The 13,258-nt window shown below is 41.3% G+C and overlaps 1 protein-coding gene across 1 annotated transcript; it reads left to right on the forward strand.

Moving 5' to 3' along the window:
- Positions 1–219: 219 nt before the first annotated feature.
- Positions 220–678, forward strand: LOC121978392 (glycine-rich RNA-binding protein 3, mitochondrial-like). The gene has a single exon (XM_042530744.1). It carries the CDS (start codon positions 220–222, stop codon positions 676–678), a length of 459 nt encoding a protein of 152 aa, XP_042386678.1.
- Positions 679–13,258: the final 12,580 nt, after the last annotated feature.

Below are 13,258 nucleotides of genomic sequence, written 5' to 3' on the forward strand. Positions count from 1 at the left end.
TGAAATTCTTTGAGGCAACTGTAGAAGAATTGTATTTTCTTGAGTTTCAACCGTTGGATCACCTTAAAACTTTGAGAGAATGTTCCTTACATCCAGGGCTACATTTTAAATGGTGGAGATTGGATTTTAAGTTCTTTTAGTCCACCTGACAACCAAAAATGTGACTATTGAGTTTTGGCTACGCGGAAATGTCGACCTCTACAAATCCTTGACACAAGGATGTCTTTTGCAAATAGAATTGGTAATCTCTTGAAGAAATCTATAACTTCCGATCCATTATTTCAAGCAGTAAGGTGGATGTCATCCTCAAAAATTTTTGTTGGAGGACTTTCATATGTCACAGATGATCAAAGTATGAGAAAAATATTTACTAATTTTGGTGAAGTGGTGAAAGCTCGAGTTATCATGGATAGGGAAACTATACGGTCTAGGGGGTTTGGATTTGTGACATTTACCTCTAGTGAAGAAGCCTCTGCTACCATTAGTGGCATGGATGGAAAGGATGTTCATGGTCAGATGATTAGAGTTAATTATGCTACTGATCGAACGGGTGGATTTCGTGGTGGTGGTGGTGGTTATGGAGGCAGCTATGGTAGTGGTGGCTATGGTGGCGGGGGTGATTCTTCTGGAGGTGACTATGGTAGTTATGGTGGTGCTACTCTTACCGAACAGATTTAGAAGTTTCTTGCATCTCAGCCATATGCCATGTCTGTCTCTTCTCACATAGGTTTGCCCTCTAGTGGTACCTCAGGTATACATTCCCCAATTTGGATCCTTGATTCTGGAGTTTCACATCATAGGTCGTCTAATGCTAATTTTTTTATATCTATAAATTCATCACCTTCTATGTCGGTCATGACCGCTGATGGTTCTCCCATATCATTAGCTGGTGTTGGCTCTATTTGTACGTCTAATGTATCTTTGTCTAATGTATATCATATTCCTAATCTTACTTTGAATCATGTCTCAGTCGGTCAATTATGTGACTCTAGTTTCTCAGTTTTTTTTACTTCATCCTCTTGTTACGTGCAGGATCCGCGATCCCAAAAGATGATTAGGATAGTTCATAGGCAGGGAGACCTATATGTATTAGAAGAGCTGAAAGTTCCAGATGTTGCAGCTTCTAGTGTTGATTTGTCATCCTTTCAGTTAAGCTCTACTTCTTCTGATTTTTAATTGTAACATTCTCATCTTGGACATGTTTCTTCTTCTCGTTTGAAATACTTAACTTCTAAAGAAAATTTAGGAAAATTGCAAACTCATGATATTTCAGATTGTTGTGGCTGGAAATTGACAAAATTCTCTGCTTTACCTTTCTATAGAAGTATTTATGTTTCTCTTGCACCATTTGAGTTAGTTCATTCTGATGTGTAGGGTTCATCTCCTCTTTGTACACCTGGTGGATCCTGTTACTACGTTTTCTTTATTGATAATTGTACTCGCTACACTTTGGTTTATCTTATGAAACATCGTTTTGATTTGCTTGGTATCTATCAAATGTTTTCTATCATAGTAAAAACTCAACATAATGTTGTTATTAAATATTTTTGATGCGATTTGGGTGGTGAATATACATCAAATCTTTTTCTAAACTACTTGCCTCAAATGATACACTTAGTCTAAGTTCTTGTATTGATACTCCTGAACAAAATGGTATTGAAACTGCATGTTCTCTCCTATTATCTGCATATATTCCTTGCGAGTTTTGGGGCGAAGCTATTCTTACTGCAGTCCATTATATCAATAGAATTTCATCTTTTATTACATCTAGTTTGTCTCCTTTTGAAAAAGTATATGGTTATGTTCCTGATTATTCTATCTTATAAAGAGTTTTTGGATCCACATGTTTTGTCCTTCATCCTCATGTTGAACATAGTAAGCTTAGTTCTCGGTCTGCTCTTTGTATTTTTCTTGGCTACGGCGAGGGTCAAAAGGGATATAGATGTTATGATCCAATTAGTCAAAAACTCTATGTCTCATGTCATGTTATCTTTCTTGAACACATCCCATTCTATTATGTTTCCTCTGAGACTCCTAATTTTTGAAAATCTAATCTCACTCGTATTGATCCTTTTTGCACTGACTCTGATGATATGTCATCTCATGTTTCCCTACAATTAGACTACCCTAGCACCTCTTTTTCTAATGATGCTACTTGCAGGATTGACACTCATACAGATTCTGGTCTTCAGCTCCCTGTTGATCCCTCTGCGCCTACTGCTTCCCATGATGCTCCTGTGATAGTGGATCCTCCTCGTTACCCTCAACGATCACGTAAGTCTACTCAATTACCTGATTTTTAGTATTCTACTTATTTTAGTTCTTTTTTTCTTCTTTTTTTGGATTATATTCACCAATTGTCTGAGCCCTCTTCTTATAGAGAGACTGTTCTTCATTCTCTTTGGCAGCAGGCTATGGCGGAAGAATTTTCTGCTTAGTATCAAACAGAACTTGGGATCTTGTTTCTCTTCCTTTGGGGAAGTGTACGATTGGTTCTCGATAAGTGTATAAGATCAAAACTAAATCTGATAGGTCAGTTGAGCAGTATAAAGCTTGTTTGGTTGCTAAAGGATTTTCTCAACAGTATGGTATGGATTATGAGTAAACTTTTGCTCCAATTTCCAAGCTTGTTACTATGCGCACTCTCATTGCAGTTGCATCAGTTCGTCAGTGGTCTATTTTCCAGATGGATGTTAAAAATGCTTTTTAAAATATAAATTTTCAAGAAGAAGTCTACATGGTGCCTCCATCAGGTATCACTCACAACCCTAGTGAAGTTTGTAAACTAGAGAAGGCTCTTTATGGCCTTAAATAAGCTCCTCGAGCTTGGTTTGACAAGTTCTCCATTACGATTAGATCTCTTGGCTTTCTTCCTAGCTAGCATGACTCTACTCTTTTTGTTCGTTGTACTTCGTTAGGTCACACATTCCTTTCTCTTTATGTTGATGACATGATTATTACAGGGGATGATTTAAGTGGGATAGAAGAGTTGAAATTACATTTGGCTTGTGAGTTTGATATGAAAGATTTGGATTCTCTGTGTTATTTTTTGGGACTTGAAGTAGTTTATTCTCCTCGTGGCTATCTTCTCTTACAATCCAAATATATTGGTGTCATTCTAGAGCAAGCTCATCTATCCGACACTTGCACTGTTGATACTCTGCTTGAGGTTAATGCTCGGTACTCTTCTACTGATGGTGTTCCCTTGCTAGATCCATCTTTATATCACACTCTAGTTGGCAGTCTAGTATATCTCACCATTACTAGACTTGACATTGCTTATGTTGTACATATTGTCAGCTAGTTTATTGCTTCTCCCACTTTAGTACATTGGGGAGCTGTGCTTCACATCCTTCGATATCTTCGAGGTACCCAGTTTCATAGTCTTCTTTATCCTTCTACTTCTACCTTAGAGTTGCAGGCCTATTCAGATACAGATTTGGGTGGTGATTCTATGGATCGTAAATCTACCACAAGATATTACGTTTTCTTGGGAGATTCTCTTATTTTTTTAAAAGTAAAAAGCAAGATATTGTCTCTCATTCTTCTATAGAAGTAGAATATCGTGCTATAGCCTCTACTACTGCTGAAATTGTTTGGTTACGTTACTTACTTGCTGGTATCGGTGTTTTGCTCTTAAACCCTACCCCTATGCATTGTGACAACTCTAGTGCCATTCAAATTACTCGTAATTCTATCTTTCATGAGCACACCAAGTATATCAAGATTGATTATCATTTCACTCGCCGTCACTATCAGAATGTCATCATCACTTTGTCATTTGTCTTATCTTCCATGCAAATTGCAGACTTGCTCACCAAGGCGCATTCCACTACACAGTTTCAATTTCTAGTTAATAAACTCTCAATGTTTTATGTTGGTGTATCGTGAGTTTGAAAGGGATGTTAGTTTATGATAACTTATTATTATATAAGGATAGATTAGTCTTTTATTATTATTTTTATTATCTATTTATATTTCCTTTTTCTTTGTAAACCCAAATTTTCACAATACAATTTGCTAGTCTCCTTTTTATAACTGCATCTTTATCTCCTTCGCTTTATTATCTTTCATACTCTATTTACATTCTTTACTTTGTGCTATAGAGAATCGTTGTCTACGTGAATAGGGACTGATGCGGTGATAAGGACGGGTCTATCCTGCGAGGGATAGCTGCAACGGTGGATATCAAAGTCAAGGCGGTCAACGCTCAGATATTATCGGTCGGTTGGGCAATCAGGTCAACGCTCAGATATCATTGGTCGATTGGGTGATTATGCCCCGACTGAGAGGAGAAGGTTCCAGTTCGATCCCGCCTTTAACACAGGAGGTGTCAAATGACCAACGCTCAATAAAGTAGTGGACGCCGGACGGAAGAGGAGAGGATATGTAGAAGCCGGGCCAAGTAGCTACCCCGCTCGTCCTGACAACAGGACTCGACATTGGAACAATGGAGCTTCGGCCAAGCGGACGTGGCACAAGCACAGTGGAGCTCTGGATAAGCAGACGTGATGCAAGCACTGTGAAATTCTGGCTGAGCGGATGCAACACATGAAACGAAGTCCCGACCGAGCAGGCAGTACACAGGAATAGCGAAGTACCAGTCGAGCGGCTATCCCGCTTGACCTAGCGACTACCTCGTTGTCTTATCCCTCGACATCCTTTTGGGAGTTAATGTCGCTGACACTAGACATGACCAACCAAAAGATCGTATGACGAAAGCTTCCACTGTCACATTAGAGATATACCCGCCCTGTTAAGATATTGTGTCAGGGACACTTTACCGACAAGTCTTTTCAAGAAAAGTTTTGAGGCGCATGCCCGCCTGGGGAATCATGCACGCGCGCTATAGGAACTCTATATAAAAGGGGGTCCAAATATTGACGGAGGTACGTAATAGATACTATTCATGCCACTATTCATTCTTGTTATTGCTCCGCCTTCTACTTCATCGTCGGTGACTGACTTGAGGTCGGAGGGTTAACGCCGGGGACCCCTTCCCTGGGTCGGCACTGACGTCATATGTGTTGCAGGATGGAGCGGAGTCAACAGGTGGTCAGCGGGAGCGCCACATCCCCAGCTTTCCATCTCATCGACTTTTGAACAGGATCATATTTGGCGCCGTCTGTGGGAACTTAACTTGCATCTGAGTTGAGTAGATGGAGGACGCTGGACGACTCACCACCGTGATGCTCACCAAAGAGGAGCTCGACATGCTCGTGCAAGCCCGAGCGGCAAAGATGTTCGAGAAGCAGCAACAGTAGTCACTAGCCGATCGACAAGTGCAGCAGCCGACGACATCGGCAGTAGGAGGGCGAGCAGGATTAGAAGAACGACCGGAACAAGTTTCTATGTGGGGGCAGAATAGAGGGTCGATCTGCACGCAAGGTTAAGTGCTGCCCGCGCCCATCCCCGTGCATCGTGCTTTGTTCCAAACCCCCCTCAGAAATAGCTCAGGCGAACCAGGAAAAGGGGTCATCTTTGGACGACGTTCCCGCTCAGGATGTGCGAAAAGGAAAGGCACCTAGAAGCCAAGCTTCACCCGAATGGATCAATTTGCAGTTCTCTCAGGAGATCTTATGTGATCCTCTACCCAGACATTATACCCCACTGGCGATTAGGAAGTACAATGGAACGATCGATCCAGATGATCGCCTAGATAAGTTTGATAACGCGGCCACGCTGCACCAGTACACAAATGGGGTGAAGTGTCAAGTCTTTCTCACTACTCTCTCCGGCTTGGTGCAGCGCTGGTTCTGAAGACTGCCAGACATATCAATATATAGCTTCAAGGACTTCCGAGCTACATTCCAGCACCATTTTGCCAGCAATCGACGCTATCAGAAGACGAGCGTTAGCCTTTTTACCCTAAAGCAGGGGCCCAAAGAAGCACTTCGAGCGTACATTAAGCGTTTCAATCAAGTAGTCATGGATATCCCCTCGGTTTCATCCGAGAAGATGATGAACACCTTCACTCAAGGGCTGGTTAAAGGAGAGTTCTTCTGATCACTCATCAGGAAGCCGCCCAGGGATTTCGACCACCTGTTCAGGAAGGTCAATGAATACATAAATGTGGAAGAAGCCCAGACAGCGAGGAAGAAGGAGACACCGGCCGAGCCTACGCCGGCGCTCGAGCAGCGACCATCGAGCAATCACCAACCTCCCAAAGGGCCAAGAGAAGAGGGAGCACGACCACACTAGGAGGCCGGGACACATACCGTGCAGCATGTGTGACCTATAGTCGGCAGAAGACAACAAGAGGCAAGGTATGGACACCAATATTCTACTTCTTTCACCAGTCGGTGACACACACTATGCGTGACTGCTACGATTTGATATCGATCGATAGTCGACCGACGCCAAGGGGATACTGCCGCCGATCTCCAACTCCCGATCGGTGACATAGACAACGATCTATCGGGTGATGAGAGGATGAAAGAAGGGCACTTGAGCAGCATTATCAGCACCAGCGGAGGGATAATGCTGATCCCACTCGAGTCCCGACTGAGCGAAATAGACCCTCCATTCGGGAAGAAGAAAATAGAAGCAACGCCACCCGAGGAGAAATTGGCATGATTGTCGGAGGGTCGAACGACGATGATTTCAACAGAGCCAGGAAGTCGTACGCTCGACGACTGGAGATCCACGTGGTGAGATGCAATAGGGAAAAGGCCGAAGGGCCCGAGATCATCTTCGACCCTAGCGATTTGGAGGGAGTGGAGATCCCTTATGATGACGCGCTGATCATCCGGGAGGTAATTACTAATTACATTATTCACTAAACTTTTGTTGATACAGGGAGTTCGATGAACATCATCTTCAAGAAGGCGTTCGATCAATTACAAATCAATCGAAATGAGTTACTACCCATGACGACCCATCTTTACGGTTTCACAGGCAATGAATTATTGCCGCTCGGACAGGCCCGACTGTCCATCTTGCTCGAGGAAGAGCCACTGAAGAGAACCAGGACCACCAACTTTATAGTGGTGGATGCACTGTCCGCCTATAATGTCATATTGGGCCGACCATCCTTCAACGAATTCCATGCGGTGGTGTCTATATACTGCAAAAAGATCAAGTTCCCGGTGGACGACCGGGTGGGTGAAGTCAAAGGCAATTAGCTGGCCGTTCGGCGATGCTATGTCAAGATGGTCAAGTCTAAAGCGAGAAGCGCTGGGAAGAATCCGCGCTTGGAGGTGAAAACAATCACTAAAAATCTCCTACACTGATATATGAGGAAAAGAAGGAGGTTCAGATCCACTCACGTCGGACCGAAGCAACCACCTTTATTGTTGCTGACCTGGAGGATAGGAAGAAGGCAGAGCTGGTTACATGTCTCAAAAATAATTATGATGTGTTCGCCTGGTCGACACACGAACTTCTCGGCATCTTCCCGAGTGTGGCTCAGCACGAGCTTCACATCCGATCGGATGCATGGCTAGTAAAGCAAAGAAAGAGGGACTTCATGGTGGAACAAAATTTGATCATCCAAGCGGAGATAGAGGAGTTGATGGAGGTTGGCCATATAAGGGAAGTCCAATTCCCGAGCTGGCTCGCTAACATCATGCTAGTCTCCAAGCTGGGCAATAAATGGCGGGAATACATCGATTTCCATGACTTGAACAAAGAGTGCCCAAAAGACTTCTATTCGTTACCCAGAATAAACCAGATGGTGGACTCAATGGCGGGTTGCGAGATGATCTGCATGCTCGACGCATACCAAGGGTATTATCAAGTGTCGCTCGCCCGAGAGGACAAGAAGAAGGTCAGCTTTATTACAGCCGATGGAACATACTACTACAATGTCATGTCGTTTGGATTAAAGAACGCCGGAGCCACTTACCAGAGGCTGATGAACAAGGTGATCTGATAGTAGATCGACCGTAACATGAAGGTATACGTCGATGACATATTAATAAAATCCCTCCGAGCTGCTAACCTATGCACAAATATCGAGAAAACATGTCAAACATTGAGGACTTATGGAATAAAGATGAATTTAAGTAAGTGTCTGTTCAGCACGAAAAGTGACCGCTTCCTGAGTTACATCATCACCGAGCGGGGTATTGAAGCTAATCCCAGCATAGTCAAAGCGCTACAAGACATGTCGCCGCCTCGGAACTTAAAGGAAGCTCAACAACTGACTGATCGGATCACAGCATTGTCCAGATTCATATTTAAGTCCTTCAACAGAAGTTTGTCATTTTTCAAAATATTTTACCGAACTATAAAATTCCAATAAAACACCGAGTGTAATCAGACATTGGAAAAACTTAAGAAATATGCTTTTCACACATTGGAAGAGATATAAAATTCCAACAAGAGCCTACAGACGATAAGTGAAAATGTCACATCCTAACTTTTCATTTTATGAACTTTCGAACCGGACCAGGGACATTTATAGAGATATAATTATCTAAAGAGGTGCCTACATAAAAGATAGTTGACCAAAAAGGTACCTTCAGTATATAAAAAGATAGTTGACCTAAAAAATCTCAATCTAACACCTTGAATTTCAACATTTGATGGCAGAGCAGTAAGTCTAGTTAATTGACTTTCCTGCATTTGACAATAATTGTGGGCATGTTAGTCAACAATTTGACAACGACCGGTTTGAAAATTAACAACATGCATGAAGTCACTTTGACTTTCGTTAACAGTGTATGGGCGGTAATATTAAGAAATGTATCAAATAGGGGGGCTAAGTTTAACATTTTTTTTTTTTTGGTTTGGAATAACAGCTTTAAAATCTGATGGCAAAGCAGGAAGTCTAGTTAACGGACTTGGCTGTGATAGGAAGATTGAGATAAATGTGTGCATCACTAATTTTGAGGGTTGGGAATGGCTGACTAATTCAATAAATTGTCAACATCCGTCCGATTAAAAAAAATAAATAGAAACAATATGTTGGATGGTAAGTTTGTAAATAAAATTTTATATTAAAAATATATGAGAAAGATTATGAATTTATAATAAAAAGATATTTTTATTGGTATTAGTTCTTTTGGGTAGAATTTAAAAATAAAATCACAAGGACTTAGTTAAAGTGGACAATATCATGTCATTGTATAGATATCTAAATTCTTTTCGATACTACAATTAGTATCAGAGTCCGGACTGTCAGAAGGACTAACTACCGACTGTGCATAAGAGTCATAGTCTAATCAAACTATGTGGGTGGAATATTGACCTTGAACAAAGAAGTGAGGCTCCCGTGTCTGGATCAGGAGGACTAGATACCATCAGATGTTAGGGAGCCTGTGGTCTTTCGTTTGAGGGGGGAATTGTTGGGTTGCAAGATTGCAAATAAAGTGTCATATTAAAAATACATAGGAAAGATCATAGATTTATAAGGGAAAGATATTTCTAATGGTATAGGACTTTTTGAGTAGAGCCTAAAAATAAAAATATGAGAACTTAGGTCTCCAAACTAGACAATATTATAAAAATAAAGATGTTAATATAATATGTAAGTGATATATAAACTTATGATTTTTGATGAGATGATAGATGTTATAACATTCTGAATAAAAATAAAAATTATAAAAATACAATAAATGATATAAAAATTTTAATATTAAAATTGAACATTTTCTTTAAAAAAAATTTAAAATTTTAAAATATGATCGAAAATTATTTTTTGAAAATAATAATAAAAATAAATATGAAATATAAAAAATAATGACCCTCAATTTTATGGGTCCCAATTAAAATTGGTACTCTAGACATAGGACATAATTACCTATGTAAAATCATTAAACTTCCATGGCCAAGATGCAGCTCTTTCTTTCCTGTTGCTGGAAATAAAAGCAGCAACAGCTTGAGTTGTTTCTGGTCAGTCTTCATCTTGTATGTATCTAAAAGAAATCTTAATTAGTCCATAATTAAACTATAAAAGTAATAGGATCATTCTAGTTTGTCATTTTCATTTATTTGGTTTGAGTCAATCGACACAATCCATTTATTAGAACTTTAAAATAGTATCTATTTAATATCCACCTCAAGAAGAGGTGACTAATCCAAGGATCTGATCCTCTCTCGCTCATCCACTATGAAAACACTTTTTTACGGTAACTACCGAAGGCGAAGAAGCCTTATACAACCTCTTAATACAAGAAAAAAGAAAACAAGCTTATACAATAATAAATCTTACAAGATTTACAATGAAGAAACCCTAGCTTGCTTCTCCTTCTTGTGTGGTAACACCTCTTGACCTTGGAAGTGCAGTAACACCTTACTCCAAGAAGCTTCAAGAACTGGCGTAAACCTGTGAGAAATGATCGTAAGAAGTGGAGAGGAAGAAGTGCCAAATCGCTGCAAAGAAGACGACTTTAAATTCGACGCTTCTTTTACAACGGTCACATCCCAATCGATTGACCAATCGATTGGGGAGGATTGAATCGATCGATCGATCGATTCAGAGCAACTCTATGTTCTACTGGAGAAACCTGAATCGATCGCCCGTTCAATTCAACGTTTATCGCAACTCACGTGATTTCCACCCCCCCCCCCCAATCGATCGGCCGATCTATTGACGGTGCCCAATCGATCGGCTGATCGATTGGTCAATCTTCTGTGGTCGCAATTCAGGCTCCCAATCAATCGCCTGATCTATTGGGCCAACCTTCACTCACAACCATCTCCAATTTATCAGCTGATCAATTGGACCGTGGTTCAATCGATCAATTGACCTCCCTTTGACTTGCTTAACTCAAGTCTAGGGTCCCCAAATCCAACATCTGGTCAATTGTGACCTATTGGATCTCCACATGCCTAGCATCCGGTCAACCTTGATCTGCTGGGACTTCTTCACCAAATGTCCGATCAATCCTTTGACCCACTTGGATTTTTTTCCTCGTGCCAAGTGTCCAGTCAACCTTGACCCACTTGGACTTATCGTCTCGTGCCATGTGTCTGATCCTCCATGACCCACTTGGACTTCCACCAGATGCCCGGTCACCCTTGACCCATCTGTATTTCCTCGTGCCAAGTATCTGTTCAATCCTTTGACCTACTTGGGCTTCCCAACACCAGGTGCCCGGTCAACCTTGACCCACTTGGATTTCCACGTGTCTGACTTTACTCACCAGGTCTTTCTTTCTGCTTAGATTCACTCACCAGGACTTTCCATCTGCCTGATTTCACTCACCAAGACTTTCACCTAGCTTCACTCACTAGGGTTTTCACCTGCCTTCACTCACCAGAATTTTCCCATTGCACGACTTTACTCACCGAGACTTTCACCTACCTAGCTTCACTCATTAGGTCTTTCACCTGACTTCACTCACTAGGATTTCCCAACTGCCTAGCTTCACTCACTAGGTCTTTCACCAAGCTTCACTCACCAGGACTTTCACTTGCCTAACCTCCAGTTAGGACTTTCCCACTCAAGTATCCGGTCAACGCTTTGACCTACTTGACTCTTTTTCACATCAAACTGGTCATCCCTTGACCAGAGGGGAATTGTATCAACAATCTCCCCAATCGGTTGATTGCATCTGTAATCTCCCATGTATTGTCAAACATAAAAACCCAAACATCAAGACTCAAGCTTGAGTCAACTCAAGCTCAGTCAACCTTGTCAACCTTGACCCAGGGATATTGCACCAACAAAAGTGCCCGGCGTAGACCCTCAGACGCTCAAGTCAAGTCCTTTTTCCCCGGAAAAGCAGTGCACAATGGAAGGAAAAAGAATTGTTGAAGACGAGTACAGATGTGTATACCTAGCCAAGGAAGAGGACCTCCCTTTTTATATGACTCTGCATACCTTTTGAGCCCGACCATTGCCAGAGAATGTCGGGTGTCAGAGCCTGTCAGGTGGGAGAGGATGTACGGTGACCTCCTATTGGTAGAAGGAAGGTTCCACTCTCAGAGAGTGGCAGACTACTAAAATATTCCCTGGCATATGACAGTTAGTCTTTGACAGAAGGTTACGATTCTCTGACATTGTTGTCACTTAGTGCTTTCTGTCTCGCCCAAGTTCAGCTACAGACAACTCGGGATAACTGCTCAGATGTACCACCAGGATTGAGCCTTGATGAAGAGGATGAGCTGTGGTCAATCGACCGAATTTTATCTGAGACTGTGGCGATGGATCATTCTTTCACGATTTGACCGCTGAGGAGTCGGTCGGGGGTTGTCTTAGTAAAAGTACCAGGAGCATCTATAAAGCCCGAGCTGGGGAAATCCAATCAGTCGGGGACAGGTCAGGAACTAGTCCAAGCTTCGTTTTATGTCTTAGATCTGGGGACTTGCTCTGACTATAACCAACGAGGAATTATACGGCTGATGATGCGAATCGGTCTACCTCCTGTCTTTCCGTGACTGTTGACTGTCTTGTCCTCTTGACTATTGACTGTCACATCATTTTGACTATTGATTACCACGTCCCCTTGACGGGTCCCTCCTTTACGCGTCGTATCATTAATCATGATTAATAAAGTGCATTTTTTCTCAATCAAAGGAAGTTGATCACTTCACTAATACCCTTTCAAAGTGGCTTCTCCTCCTTCAGAGATGACCTTATTAAAATCAGAATGCAAATATCCGGCCTTTGAGATGGAGATCATGTATAAAATAGGGCTAATATTTCTTATTGGTTGATTCCTTAACATTGAGAATATCTTTTCTCGACTCCCTAGCAACCTAGTGTGTCCTTGTGTTGGATTCTGATGCAATCTAGGCATTTGAATGCTGATATTTGATCCTTAGTTTAAGCAAGCAACATAGTTTCATCTGGCCTTTTAACTACGAATCACTCCATATCTAGATCAAATATATATTAGAATAAACCTGAAGCTAAACATTCAGTTAAACTTTACATAAATAAATATAAACTTGAAACATAATATTGACAATTCAAGTTTTATATATATATATATATAGTCTCCAACACAGAGATTGAAACATTATTTTTAAAAATTTTCATTAGAACTTCTTTGCTTTCCTTGGAGTTCTCTCTCCTTGGAACACCATTTTAATTTGATTCACTGGTGGTATTACGGTTACTGAAAAATGTTGGTGATGAAGGAGTGGGAAGGCTGACAAAGAGGTTGTTTAGCATAAGCACAACATTAGCCATGGTGGGTCTTTCAACTGGATCCTCTTTCACGCATAGTAACCCTATATGTATGCATCTTAATATTTGTTGAGCTTGATATTGTTCAACTAGATCTTGATCAATCACTTGCAAGGCACTTCCTTGGGCCCAATGGCGCCACCTAAAGTGAGATAATAACATGTGTAGTTAAGAACT

Source organism: Zingiber officinale, chromosome 4B (assembly GCF_018446385.1).
Source record: "Zingiber officinale cultivar Zhangliang chromosome 4B, Zo_v1.1, whole genome shotgun sequence".
Taxonomy (NCBI): domain Eukaryota; kingdom Viridiplantae; phylum Streptophyta; class Magnoliopsida; order Zingiberales; family Zingiberaceae; genus Zingiber; species Zingiber officinale.